This window comes from Nannospalax galili, unplaced genomic scaffold (genome assembly GCF_000622305.1).
Source record: "Nannospalax galili isolate Female #2095 unplaced genomic scaffold, S.galili_v1.0 scaffold824, whole genome shotgun sequence".
In the NCBI taxonomy this organism is placed as follows: domain Eukaryota; kingdom Metazoa; phylum Chordata; class Mammalia; order Rodentia; family Spalacidae; genus Nannospalax; species Nannospalax galili.
In genome coordinates this window covers 196,341-212,081 of record NW_008351697.1, presented here as the reverse complement: position 1 = coordinate 212,081, position 15,741 = coordinate 196,341, and the positions used below count along the sequence as shown (strand labels likewise).

General features: G+C 36.9%; 1 protein-coding gene across 1 annotated transcript in view; it reads right to left on the bottom strand.

Annotated features, from left to right (window-relative positions):
* Cntn5 (contactin 5) overlaps positions 1–15,741 on the bottom strand; it is a 553,885-nt gene that overhangs the window by 529,798 nt on the left and 8,346 nt on the right. Inside the window, exons 2-3 of the mRNA XM_008848668.2 lie at positions 5,355–5,478; positions 4,694–4,869 (exon numbers count right to left, since the gene is read on the bottom strand). Coding sequence (XP_008846890.1) covers positions 4,694–4,709 — 16 coding nt within the window. The 5' untranslated portion in view covers positions 4,710–4,869; positions 5,355–5,478. The remainder of the gene's footprint in view (positions 1–4,693; positions 4,870–5,354; positions 5,479–15,741) is intronic.

Below are 15,741 nucleotides of genomic sequence, written 5' to 3'. Positions count from 1 at the left end.
GCTGCTTGCCTTCTCTCTCTCTCTGGTGAGTTTGTCTTGCTGCTGTAGACTGAAGACTGGCTGAATTTTTGGAATTCATCAGACCTTCAGTGCCAGATTGGGACTACTGAGACATGCAGCCGTTTGGACTGAGTGACTATGCATTCTCAGCCTCTCCAGTGTGGTGCAGCCATTGTTGGACTACTCGGACTATCCTGTGAGCTAAGCTGATAAATCTCTATACATATATCTTCATTCTACTGATTCTGTTTCTTTGGAGAACCCTGACTAATACAGGTCCCAAACCCACATAGGAAATTTAGCTTTCTGTATTCTAATTATGGACAATACAGATAGTAAGGACTATTTTAATGACAAAGGTTTATCAAAAGTGAAAATATAGTAAATTATATCACTATTCACCAAGGTTACTGTAAACCTAGACATATCTTCAACTCTAAAATTCCCTAAGGAAAATAAGTAAATGATTCATTAAATTTGAATAATAATAAGAAATGCAGAATATAGTGTTTCTCAGTTTTCTTACTAACATTTAGTTTTGATATATCATATAGGAGATAATAATGTAGTGGTTGATAAGGTCAGCACATAAAGATTTTTAGGTTACCATGAATTATTCTCTGCAAGAAGGACTAATAATCAAACTGGACATGTAATAAAAAATAATGAATATTTATATTAGAATAAGGAAAGACAGTATCAAAATTTAAAAGTGAGATATCATTTGTAATGGGGCTTTAAGGTTTATAACACCTGTGCTGCTTGTGAGGCTGAAATGATTTAATATACGTAGAATACTCAAAACACAACTGGATGCAGAAATAAGTATTTGATAAATATAAGCTGATTTTGTGAGTGTGAAATCCTAAAATAATTTTAGAAACCGCTTTTATTCACATGGTTTAGTGGCAATTTTATCTTTCCTACTAACAGAATTTATTTTATAGAAACTGATATGGTATGCAACCTGGAACCTAAAATTTATGGATGACTGTGGGAGGTTGAGAACAGCACATAAAGATCCAATTAGCAGAATGCTAAAGTACAGAAAATATGTTTCTGGCATAAATGTAGCTTGTACATACACATGTGTATTTCTATATAATTTATATACAAAAGAAGGATGCTTCATTCATAGGATACACATAAATTTCTTTGCCTTTTAATAAAACTCTGTTGTCAATATATGAATCATTTGATTATTTAAATATATCTGTTACAAAATATAATTTGGTTCTTTACAGAATATAAATATAGTGAAACCTAGTATGTTTATTTTACACCATCTAGTAAGTTTTAAATTCATGCCATTTTAAGGCAAGAGTGTCGTCATGTTCCAAGAAATATAAATCATGTTAACGATTTTTAGGGGGCATGACGGATACAACCACAGGTTCAAGAATGACAGTGTCTCATTCTGTTAAGCAGATGCCACCTAGGAAAGGAAAATTAACATTAGATTACCTAAAGCTCAGGCAGTGGTTTTGATTAGGGACTATGGTTCTCCTCTGTGTTTGGTATTAGGAGACTGGGCTAACAGCACAGTATAGAAAAGTGCCTATTTATAATAGTTACTTTGAAACATGAAGAAATTAATTTCTAGTAAAAGTTATTTTCTTATAAAGTTACTGGACTTTGAATGAAGAATAAATATAATGATTATGCATAAAAATTTTCAATTTTGACAATATATTTTGTCTATATTAAGACAAAAACCAATTAATACAATGCATTACACATCAACATTTGATAAACAATAAAATGTGGCTAAATGTTTGAACAATTACATAGATTTATTAATATATTAGTATTGAAATACTGGTCATATTAATGAATAGACATTTTCTTCTTATTTTTCCCCTCTAATCCCCAAACTTCTCTGATTTCTAACTAGTTATAAAGGAAAGCAGGTGAATCTTTGGTTTTCTGCATTCTGTGTTCTGTAATGTCTCCTATACTTGTAGTTTTTCAAAGTTCTCCTGGGTTAAAGATAGCTCTAAACATAACAGATTCATTTTTTCAATATAAAATATACACATAATGGCATCTAGGTCAGATAGCAATTTCAAGGCCTTCTCATGAATAACTGATGACTTTAATATAGATCTTTTTGTCTATCTTATTTACAGCCTGAATCAGGTGGGGTAGGATTGGAAAGGAACAGGATCATAAGATGCAACCAATGGATGCATTGTGTATGTCCTGAGGTAGTATTTTGTCTTTAAAGTAAGCAAATATTGTTCTAGACAAAGTAAAATACATTGTCCTTAAGAGAAAGACAAGTTTCCCAGGCCTGGTCAATGAGCTAGAAATGTTGGTGTCCAAATGCTCTATCCAGCTAGAGTCCAATACTTGATTGTTATCAGTGGTCATTGCTGGAAGCCTAGGAAGGCACAGTCATACAAACTGAAGGGCTTCTAGGAAATGGATTCTATTCTATGTCCCAAGGGAGGGGAGTTTGCATAACTGCTGCTTCTATAGGGAAAACACTTGCTTCACAGATTATTTACAGTTGGTATTTGAGTCAAATACTTTAGGCCAAAAAGTAATATAGAAACAAAGGCTTCTGTATCAGAGTCTTTGGATTTGATATATCTAATTTGTTTTGGTATGTGCACATGTGTGCTATACATGTTCATATGTGCATGTGTGTGCAGGAGTGCCACATCCCTGTTTGCACCTATGAAGGCAAGAGATCAATGCTGGATATTTTCCTCAATGGCTTTCCACCTTTATTTATTTATTTATTTATTTATTTATTTATTTATTTATTTATTATGTATTGTGTATTATGTATGTATGGATGCATGCATGTACTTAGAGACAGGGTCTCTCACCGAACCTGGTGCTTGTCCCTCAGCTAAACTGGCCAGCCCGTATGCTCCAGGGATATAGTCCTCTCTGCTCACCCAGATGGCCATGCCTGTTTTCTCTCATGGGTGCTGAGGATCTGAACTTGGGTCCTCATATTTGTCTAACAAACAATTTACCCATTGAGCCATCTCCTGGCCTCTGATTTACTATGTGTTTGCAAAAGACCACTCATTTGAATAGAGTTGGGAGAGAAAGGGTGACTTGTTTAATTTCATAGATTACCTTGTTAATATAAATACTGATATGTAGAAGGTTCATTGAGATACAACATTTGATTATAGAAAAAGAGTGCATTTAGGACACTGTTTTGGTTTCTTCTGAATTTGTAAATGTACCAATCTGAGGTCTTTAGTCAAAACCACATAAACAAATAGGATGGATGGACCCACACTAAAGGACATTTGGGGACACAAATTTGACTATATATATATATATGCAGAGAGAGAACATTTAATTTGTGAGAGAATAACAAGGAGGAAGTGCTGCTATGGGTGGGGATTTAAATATGATCAAAATACATTGTATGAGATTCTCAAAAATTCAATAAAAAATAAAAAAAATGATTTCGATAGGATTTGATATATATCGCAGAGAGCGTGAAAATTGACTGCTGGGCTATAAAAGGGGTGCAGATAGGGGAGGCGCTGTGAATATGACCGGAACAGATTGTATGAAACTCACAAAATTCAATACAAATAAATGGGATTTAGGTTTATCGAGCATAGGGCTCTCCAAATTGAATTCATTATCAATCCTTCCCATTTTTCTCTTTTTCACACTTTTATGAGAGTGTCTGGATTTCAAGTTAATTTTAGAAATGATGTGAAAAGTTGCTATGAAGAAAAATCAATTATTTAATTCTTCCAAGTATAATTTAACTTAAAATTTTAACTTATGTAACCAATACAATTATACACACGCACATATGTACATATATATTAGTATAAGATTCATCCCCCTTCTTTTCTTTCCTGCTGATAACAGTCCTATAGAATTTAAATTCAATTAGGATTACTTACTATCAAATAATATTAAAGATTTTCACATGATAGCCTTTCCTTGGCTTGGTGTAAGCCCTTCCTATAAACGAATTTCAAGAATTTTTGAAGAACCACTCAGTGTGGTTAATGAGATGTATTGTGACTTCAGCAGCATTTCTTACTCTGGAGTCTACAACAGCATGCCTCACTGGGAATATTTTCAGTGAAACATACCATCACCTGATCTTGTACAACACAAAGAAGTGTAACTACATCAGCTAAGACCGCAGAGATGGTATAATCTTATGAGACCCATTACTTATGTAATACCATTGACCTACTTATAGTTACTGCATGAATAAGTGTGTGTGTGTGTGTGTGTGTGTGTGTATGCACGTGTGTACAGTCTCAGTTTCTCAAAAGTAGGACATCAAAAGAAGTAATAGCACGGATCTGAAACAGGACTATTTCAGAGGCATGTGTTTGTTTCCTAACTCTAAGCAGAATTTTTAGAACGATTATGCGCTTTGAATAGCCAGTAGGATACAGCAACTACAGTACACAATAGAAGAATCAAAGCAGACAAGCGTACATTCTAAAACCGGTTCTGTGTTCATGAATAGGATTTTATCCTCCAAAATAGTACCTTGAGTTTATTTTGAAGACAGCAAGTATTTCAGGGAACCTGAAGATATCCCTGGAAAAAATGCATTTTGGGTCTCATTTTAATTCAGACTATGTTTTATCACTATTAGGATTCAGTCCTTAAGCTTTAAAAGTGAAGCTTTAAATCTATGTGTATATACTATATACAGATAGAAAAATCTTATTTTACTCACAGGCAAATTGAAGCATGGCTTCTCTACTGAGAATACTTCCAAAAGTGTTGGTTGCCAAACATTGGTACTGACCGAAATCTCTGCCCTCGCTCGGGTTGCTTATAATAAAGGTGCCGTCTATCAAACTGTAACGATAGTCACTCTCCAAATCTATTTCTGTTCCATTTCGGAGCCATCTTAGGAAAAAAATAAGAAGACAAATACATACAAATTGCTTGAGATATGATACTTTCTGGGAGTGTTATAATCTAAGTGATAGGATTTCATTTTCAGGGGTCTTACTATGTAATCCTGGCAGCCTTGGGACACAGAAACTCACTATGTAGATCAGTCTGGCCTTGAACTCACAGATATCTACCTGCCTTTGCTTTTCTGAAGGAAGTTGCTTTTAAAAATTTGTTTATTTTTATTTATATGTATGACTGTTTTGCTTGCATATGTATAAGTGTACCTGTGTGTACAATGTCCAGGGAGGACGGAAGAAGGTATCAGATCCCCTCAAACTAGAACTATTGGACAGTTGTTAACCAGCATGTGGGTACTAGGAACCAAACTCAGGTCCTCTGCAAGTGGCCAGTTCTCTTAACCTCTGAGCCCGCTCTCCAGGCCCCCTTAGGAAGTTCTTAAAGTTGAATAGAATCGATGCAGAGTCTATTTCTACCTGTAAGTAGGAGCTGGGTTGCCACGAACTTCACAATTCAGGGACACCTTCTTCTCCTCAGAGTCAGTTGGGAAAATGACATCATCGGGTTCTTGTACAAACACTGGTCCGTAGTCCACGCTTTCTGCAAAGACCAAAAAAGTCTTTAAAATTCTTCAGTGCAGAAAGGCAATGTAGTTCCCCAGATACATTTTACTCAAAATACTTGTTACTCTTTGTTACCAACAGTTAAATTTCGAAAAGAAAATATAGCTAACAAATAATTTTATTAAAATGTATAACACTAAAATAATTTTGAATAGCATTTTAGCTAATGGGTATGATATTTATCACATCATCTTTGTTTTTAACCTCTTAAAGCAATAAGGAAAATAATATAAGAGCAATTCTTAAATATTAAAAGTATACACAACACTTAGAATGGCAAAAGTAACATACAATTAAGGTTCCAAATTCATATAGTAGCAAACATTACAGATAGGAAAACATTCATTTTCTTGTACCCTTTGAATATTTTTCCACTTGATTTTTAATATAATTTAATTAATTGTTTGAGAATGTCTTACAAGCATAATGCATTTTGGTCAAGTCTTTTCCCTGCCCCCTCCCATCCATATCCTCTCACACCTCCTATTCTCTCTCAGGTACAGGGCCATCCACTGGCACATGGGCAGCCCACAAGGGGCTGCATCCCTTTAGAAAACTGACAGGACCTTGCCATCTTCCCAGGCTAGCCTTAAACTCATGATCGTCCTCCCTTAGTCTTCCCAGGGCTGGGAGTATAGCTGTGCCCTGCTAAGGCCAGCTCATCTTCTTTAGATGTCACTCATTCACTGGAACACTGTTCAGTGCCAATGACTAGAATGTAAGGAAAAATCATATAAATAAATATAGCTTCATAAAATAAATAATGCATGTCCTAAAATAAAGTTAAAATATCAAAGATTTATATATTAAGTTCTAAAATAAGGTGTAAATATAGAATATGAGATCAGGCAGAGAGGGTCTGTTGTGATGGCTCAGTGGTTAAGAGCGCTTACTGTCCTTCCAGAGAACTGGGATTTGATTCCCAGCACCCAGATGGAAGATAAAAACCATCCATAATTCCAGTTCCATGGGATCTGACTCTCTCTTCTGACCTCTGTGGGCATTGCATGACACAGGTGCACCTACCTACATGCAAGTAATACACTCATACACATATAATGAAAATAATAAATGAAATATTTTTAAATGATCAGATAGAGGAGAAAAGGCACAAAGTCCCGGGCTGTGGAAATCTTTATGTCCACTGTTATTTCCTCCTCTTCTCTCTCTTTTGTGCTTTAACAATTATTAAGTACTTTCTCACATATATTATCTCATTTTCTGATGTCAGAGGGAGTTCCACAACATAAGCCATGTGGTAAGTAGTTGAATCTTACTAGGTTTCTCTGGCTCCAGATTTTAATTTCTGAAAATTGTCAAAATAGAACAAGAGAAATAAAAGTTTGTTGGGTTTAGTAAAACTAGAGAGTGTACTTTGGTAAGATTTTAATGGAATGACTTGTATTCTAAGGCTATTGTCTACACTGTAAACAACATCATTTTTTTTTTTATCAGTGTTGCTCCCAGAACTGTGAGCTCTCTTCAGAATCTCCATCATCTTGAATTACTACAGACCAGTACCCAACCCAAATACAAACAAAAGATAGGAAACAAGCTTTTTAAAATATAATATACTTAAAATGTCAAGAGATGCAATACTTTCTGCTTTTTATTACAAGGTGACATTCTTAACAATTTTGGGGGCTTATAAGTATTTCATTAGCATGTATCAATCATACATAAATGAAGTGCTTCACTACGGTATTTTGTACACGTGTACAGTGCATTTTGGCAATGTTCCTTTTTTTTTTTCCTTCTTTTTAAGGCAATCTTCAGATATGCTTTTTTTTTCATTTTTTAGAAGAAGCATTTCATTACAGCTTTAACATACTCAATAACAGTTTCCAGAGCAAAGATACATCTCTTTCAAAAGTGGCTATAAAATTTTTAGGTTCACTGTTAAACTAATACAGTTATACAATACTGAACTCAGTATAAACCTTGTAAAACATAAAATTGAATGAATTTCTCATCTTTTTAAAAAATAAATAATTTATTAAGAATTTCATACATGTATGTAAGGTGTTTCAATCAAATCCATGCCCACTCCCTCCCCTCCAACTCCTCCCATATCTCCCCATCACTTTTTTCTGATAACTTCATGTACTCTTTCTTCTTTGATTTATGTATATTTTTAATGGGGCTTTTGGCTACTCTAACACTCCCCTCTCTGAAGAGGAAACCCTAAAATCTCTTGAGGATTAGATAAAAGCTTCCAAATACTTTCAACATTTTGGCCTTTGGAACAGAGTTTGTTGTTAACAGGCCCAAGGACATTGTGAGTTTTGGCCAAGAAACTGGCTACATTTCTTCCGGGTCTTTTTACCCTAACTGCCTAGCCAGTTCCTACCTCCTATTCTTATTAAGCCATCCTCTGAAGAGGTTCCCCAGCTTACCGATAGGTAATAGGGACGCAGGCCTAAGCCCGCTCTGGCGTCTTCCATGCTTACCTCTTCCGCACTCTCTTGTCCCCTCCACTCCTGCTGCTACTTCCTCTTCCCCACTCATCATATTCTTTCATGTCTTTTGTGGTTGTTAATTTGTTTTCCAATGAGTTTCATTAGGATTGCTTAGAGAGGTATGGGTGAGAGGTTCTTTTTTTAAAAAATTTTATTATTTTTATTTCTGTGTATGAACGTGTTGCCTGTATGTAAGTGAGTGCACCCCTGTAGTGCAATGCCGTGGAGGTCAGAAGAGGGCTTCGTATTCCCCTGGAACTGGAGTTAAGGACGGTTCGTAGCCACCATGTGGGTGCTGGGAATTGAACCCGGGCCCTCTGCAAGAGCAGTCAGTGCTCTCAACCGCTGAGCCATCTCTCCAGGCCCAGGTAAGAAGTTCTTTACAGGACCACCCCCACCTTACCAGAGGCTAAGCCTCTGGAGACAATGTCTCTCCCTTACCACATCAACCATTGACTATGGATAAGTTCTCAGGGGTGGAGCCCTTTGAGCCTCAGTCCCATTAATGACAGAATGTTGATAGGCCTAATCTTATGTAGATCTTGAGCAGGTAATAACAGCTGCTGTGGGTTCCAAAGGGCAACCTATAGCACACACATATGGGCAGGACTCTGGGAATACTACAAGTGGAACAAAGAGGGAAGACAGATGACACCCAAGATGGCCGTGTGTCCGGGCTGCAGTGTGTGGGGCAATGGGGGTGTCAGCGGGAATGGGGGGGGTAAAGGTGATTAACACTGTTTGACACATTTCATATGAAATACACAAAAATTCAATAAAAACAAATTCAAACAATTAAAAAGAAGGGCATGGTGGTGCACGCCTTTAATCCCAGCACCCAGGAGGCAGAGGCAGGCAGATCCCTGTGAGTTCAAGGCCAGCCTGGTCTACATAGTGAGTTCCAGGACAGCTGGGGCTACAGGGAGACCCTGTCTCAAAAATAACAAAAAATAAAAAATAAAAAGAAAAGAAATAAATATATTTTTGATGTAAAGACAAAGTTGTAAGATTACAAGAGGACATATTATGGGGGCAGTTTGTAAAATGATTTGATAAGAAAAAAATGAGATGGATATGGTCAAAATGCATTGTATATATGTATGAAACTCACAAAGAATAAATAAAAATTATGAAGAAAAGAGAAATTAGATCCTATTTCTCACAAACTCACAAAGAATAAATACAAATCATGAAGAAAGGAGAAATTACATCCTCATTTCTTACTAGGCACAAAAATAAACTCCAAGTTAAGTAGAAGTATTAATATAAGACCCAAAACACTAAAATTTCCATAGAGGAAAAATTAAGGAAAGCACTTCAAGTCACAGTATAGGTAAGGACTCCATAAGACAGCAGTCACTCGGAAGCAGGCCAACAACTGACCAGTGAAACCTCCTGAAATTAAAAGGTTTTTTGTATTGGCAAAGCACAGTTAAATCAATGAAGACACAGTCTAGAGAATGAGCAAGAGCATTTACCAGCTCTGCATCTGACAGAGGAGCCATATCCTAGAATATACACAGATGGCTCTGTGGTTAAGGACACTGGCTGTTCTTGCAGAAGACCTGGGTTCAAATCCTAGCACCCACATGGCAGCTAACAAATGTCTGTAACTCCAGTTCCAGGGGATCTGAGATCCCCTTCTGATCTCTGCAGGCATTGCACAACACGGGTACACTTACCTCTTCAGGCATTGCACGACATGGGTGCACTTACCTACATGCAGGCAATACATGCATACACACAAAATAAAAATAACAAATAATAAATAAAATTTTTAAAAAATGCAAAATAAGCAAGAAAGTAGTTTTTAATTACTACATGTGTGTGTGTGTATGTGTGTTGCTTGTGTAAGTCTGGCTGCTTGTATGTCACTGTTCAGATACCACTCAGCATGTGTAGAGCTCAGAGGACAGCTTCTACCATGTGAGACACAGGGAATATTTGACTCTTCAGGTGTGTGGAACAAGTGCCTTTAACCACTGAGCAATTGTGCATTGTAACATTTCATCATTACATTATTTATGTTGGTGTTCCCAACTGTCCTCACTTATCCTCTGTTGCTGGTCCCCTTCCTCCCTGGAATAGCCCCCTCTAGCCGCTTTCCTGTGGCACATCTTCCATTACGTTTTCTTACTCCCCTCTGTTCCCTTTAGACCTCTTCCTCCATGTCCATGGCTCCCTGTCTACTTGCAGGTTCTACACATAGGGAGTAAAGACTGCAAGTCCATGTAGAGCTTCCCAGTCCCCAGCAAGGGTTCACGGTGAGAACTCTTTGACTCAGTCTCAATGATTTTCAATGAAAGTGCCTAAAAATGTCTAAAGAGGTTACTTTTACAGCTCCATACTGAAAATGCATATTATTATTTTTAATATTATTGATGCTCTTATATTTTGAGTCATTTCGTCTGTTGCAGAGTAGTCTATTACCCTAATGCACTGTTTAAAGTCATACAGTTAACATTTGTTCTTACACAGACCAGTGTAATCTATAACTTGTGGGGACAGACTTGAGAGTCTATACAATACACAATCAAAGGATGTTACTGCCAACACATCAAAATCTTTCTTTCTCCAAGTAGAAACTTTTGAGACATTTGTATAACAGGCAATTGTTGCCGAACACAATGTTAATTTCTAATAGTAGAGATGTTACTGGTTCTTTTTCTATATCAAAAGTCAGTATTTCCAATGAAATTATGAGAAATACTCAGAACCCTGAAGGAACTGATACAGATACAGCTTCAACCCAGCAAGTCAGCATGGAGCAGGGTGAGGTAGACCAGTTACCTTCTCACTGCAGCTGCCTCCCTCAGACAATCATATGTTTTTCCTTTTGTAAGTGCAGTAACATCCCACTGCCACCTTTTACTTTCCTCCTCCCATGAGGATATGTTATCATTCTATTTTCATTCTTGTTGCTCAGAGATCTTTCAGGCAACTGCTGGTAAAAACACTTTTCACTGCCTTAATGAAGGCTTTTGATTAATTTAGATAAAAATTTAGACTCCTTAACAAAAGTGTGCCTATTAATAAATTCATTAATGCCATCCAGATATTTCTGCAAGCAGCAGATATTAGGCACAGTTCCTACAATACAAGGCATGCTCCCTCTCTCTGCTCTGCCCTTGAACAGACTCTGTTTTGTCAGAATTCTTTTCTAAGGGTAATGTAGTGTACTTCCAGTATCACTTCTACAATGTAGTTTCTGTTGATTGTACAACATATTGAATGAGCCCTCTCTTATGCTCACACACAACCTTGTATATGTTATTTTCATGAAAACTACAATAGTAATGCGTATGCTTGCTGTGGGTTATATATGTCCCTTTCTAAAACTGAACACATGACAATAGATTTAAACACGTGTACTTGGGAAATGAAGGTAGTGAAAGCTTGCTGACCCAGAACTAAATCAGCTGTTACTTGACTTACTGACTTAGTCTCAATGATTTTCAATTCAGGTGCCTAAAAATGTCATGAAGTTTAAACTGTCTAAAAATAAGAGGGGTCAGACTTTGGTAACCGGGTCCCCAAACAAAACGGACAAGCATATAGACCAGAATGGGACAGGAAATAAGTTAAAATTATTCCACATCATAGGCACCTGCCCCCAAACACAAAATTTCAATACAGACAGGGAATTTTAGTGCTACAAAATAAAATCATTAAAAGGAACAATCATTTCTTCCAGACAAGACATATAAGAAAATCCTAGAGCAATTCAAGGACATTCAAAAATCTAATTGACACAGGAGTAGTATTTGAAGGCAAGAGCAGGGTGTTGTACATTTGAAGGCTTGATATTCTCCCCCAAATTATTAGAATTCAAAGAAATCTCAGTATATTGAAGTTTTCTGTGGATCCCATTGATGAATGTTAGCCTCAGAATTACAAGAACATTACTCTGTCATAAATACCGTGGAAATCCTTCCTTTTACTTTCCATCTTGATCAATTTTCATTGCTAGGATGATAGATGATAGATAGATAGATGATAGATAGATGATAGATAGAGGATAGACAGACATGATAGATAGATGATAGATAGACAGATAGATAGATTAGATAGATAGATGATTGATAGATGATAGATGATAGATAGATAGATATATAGATGATAGATTAGATAGATGATTGATAGATATAGATAGATAGACAGATAGACAGATAGATAAAGATGAATTCATTTTTGGAAGCTATATGTTAAATATATAAGTACTGAGTTAGAAAAAAAGCATCATTCATCTACAAAGGACAGCTAACTAAACAGGTAACTGTTTCTTACCTGTCAAAAGAGAAACCAGTACTAACTGCAGCACCAAGGAAAAACAAATCTCATAATTCATAATATGCCAACTTTTCATAATTGCAAAGGCAAAATACAGATACCTTCAAACAGAAGGTTAAGATACTGTAACACGATCATATTCTCATTATCTGGGCTGTGCCTCATGGATGAGGAGGTGCCAACTGCTGATGGGCTACTGGCAATCAAAGGCTCTGAGGGAGAAAGAGTCAGTTTCTTCAGGGATGTGGTCCCTGAGAGGCTGCCCAAGACCCAGTACACAGCCCCAAACCCACATGCACTAGTGTACCTGTGGGTTCAAAAACAGAGTACGAGATGTTGGGAGGGAGACGAGCTGGGGAGGATAAGAGAGGAGTTCCAGGAGAGGGAATGTGGGTGGATTGACCAGAACAAATTATATGCATGCCTGAATTCTAAACAATAAAGAAAGAAAAAAATGAACACGGTATGGTTATGGCAGGAGAAATTATGATTACAGATAATAAGGTATGAAAATATTATTAACTATTGAACATTATTTTATTGTTTATCATTTCTTAAAAATGCAACATTTGACTGGACTTGGAGGTACATTTCTTTAATCCCAGCACTCAGGATGCAGAGGCAGGAAGATCTCTATGTGATGGAAGCCAGATGGGGCTACATAGCAAGTTACAGGTCAGCTGGGGCTACAGGGAGACCCTATTGAAAACAAACAAGCAAACAAAATAAGTAACATTTAAAAAAAGCATGAATTATGTAAAGCAAACTAATAAAGCATGTTTGAGAAAATTAAAATATCAAATAAGTTTATATTTGGGAGGTTTGTTTCTTTTTATATTATTTTTTTAAAATTAGTAACCACATGTTTAGAGGAATCATTTCATTACAGCTTTAACATATTCAATAACAATTGGCAGAGAAAAGATACATCTCTTTCAAAAGTGGCTGTAAATTTTTAGGTTCACAGTTGAATTAATACAGTTATACAATATTGAACTCAGTATAAACCCTGTAAGACATAAAATTGACTTTTTAACCTTTAAAAAAGATCTCCATTTCATTTCAATATATAGTTTCCTACAGAAAGACTCATTTTTAATGCTACTAACACATAGATGTTTGCACATGCGTCTCTAATCTATGTATTTGATGATTACTAGGCATAGTGGGTTACGCTTGGATCCTTGACACCTGATAATGGATATAGTCATCAGGTAGATTTCAACAGTAATGTTTATTACATCTACTAATTAACATGAAGCAAAATTTTATGCTTCCTCCTCAAATATAACTCATTTTTGTTGATTTTTTTGTGTGTATATCATACAGAACATCCCAAACAATCTTATTCATCTATATACCCACTTCCTAAATGGCACCCTCCCATAGCCTCCCCCTTTCCATATACTGGAGCCCATATACTCTGTGATCCCAGTTACTGTCCACTGTGTTGTTGCAGCCCCCAGCCATTCCCCAGTGCTTGTCTGTCTGATGAATCTAGTGAGCCTATCTAGAGATTCTTGTTTTAGGAAGATCAGTTCTTCCTCATCTAGCAGCAATCAATTTTCAATATTCCTTTAGATAAGATTGGGGTCTGCTGTTCATTTTCCCAGTTCTATGCTGGGTTACTGTCTGGGAGTCTCTTGGGCCAGCTTGGCCAACAACCAAAAGGAAGGTGTCTCCTGTCTGGCATTGTTTCTTGTTATATAGCCTTTAGCTATACATATGGACTCTTAAAAATTATATTGACCCCATTAATCCATGGTTATACTTTCCTTTTGGGTATTTAAGACCCTACAGTTGGCCCAGATAAGCCAATTTATTTTTACTCTTAAGGCCATTTGAGGATCTGTTCCTTAGGGGTGACATGGGCTTGGGAGGAGTCCCTGGCTCCTTTCTTTTACCAGTTCCCTCTATGTGAAGATAAATCAAAGGACCTGCTCCACCGCGGCTGGCTTCACTTGGAAGCATGGAGGAAATGTTTCCTCTGTGTTGACCCTCCTCTTTGTAGACTAGACACTGGTTCAAGTCCATGTGGTGGTGTCTCCATGGCCTCCTTGATCAAGAGGACAGGTGACTCACCACAGTTATAGGACATTTTGAGTGATGCTCACAGAACTCTGAAGCTTAGTCGACATAGGAGGGCAAGCAATAAAAACTCCTTTATGTTCCTCTGACCAAATTAGTATAGGCCTCAAAGTATGGCTGTTAGACATCCAAGGTTAGTTCCACCAGTCTGGTACTTTTAATTACCATGTGCCATATAGCTAAAGCTTGGGCAAAGACCAAACATTCTTAGATAACCCTTGCCTAGACACATATTATATTCCTTGATCTAGTTGCATGTATAGTTTGTCAGTAGGTTGTTGGACTACTATGGTTCCCTCTGGTTTTTTTTAAACTAGCTAGCCATTATTTATCTCCCACATTGTCTAACCCTTCCACCATGATTTCCCCATTTAAGGTGCCCCCATTTTTCCCATTTGTTCCTTTACCCTTCTCTCCCATCTAAGTACTAACCAGGTCCAACCCTGCTTAGCTTCCAAGATCAGACTAGATCAGGCGCATTCAGGGTGTTATGGCCAAAACTGTGGTATATTTACACAATGGAGTTCTATTCAGCAGTAAAGAAAGATAAAATGAAATTTGCAGGTTAATGGATGGATCTAGAAACTGCTATACTAAGTGAAGTAACACAGACTCATAAAAACAAACAACATATGTTCTCCCTTATATGTGGTTCCTAGCACCAAATCCTTGTAAATTTCAGGTCCTTAAAAAAAAAATACAATCCTCCTATGGTCCTGCCTCTCTTGAGCTCTGTCTTTCCCTTTATCCCCTAGGTTCATAGTATAACCTTCCCTCCCCCTTCCCCTTAAAATAACCCCATTTATATCCGTATCTCCCTTATTATCACCTGTTTCCTACTCTTCTTCTCTTTCAGATTCTCTTTTCATTTACCTCCATGGTTCCTTTTCATTATCCTGGTTCCTGTAGTTTTGTCTGGATACACATTCACTTATCAGGATTTGGTGCATCTACATATGAGGGAGAACATACGCCTCTTTTTTTTTTTTTTTTTTTTTTTTGAGTCTGTGTTACTTCACTTAGTATAACAGTTTCTAGTTCCATCCATTTACCTGCAAATTTCATGATTTCATCTTTCTTTACAGTGGAGTAAAACTCTTCCATACAAAGGAAGCACATTTACATTATCCACTCATCAATTGAGGGACATTTAGGTTGCTTCCATCTCTTAGCTATTGTGAAAAGAGCAGCAACAAACATGGATGTACAAGTGTCTCTGCAATAGGATGAGTTCTTTGGGTATATGCCAAGGAGTGGTATAACTGGGTCAAATTGTAGGTTCATTTGTAGTTCTTTAAGAGTTCTCCACCCTGCTTTCCATAGGGGTTGAACACGTTTGCAATCCTACCAGCAGTGGATGAGCATTCCTCTTTCCAAACATCCTCTCCAACATTTGGTAACTT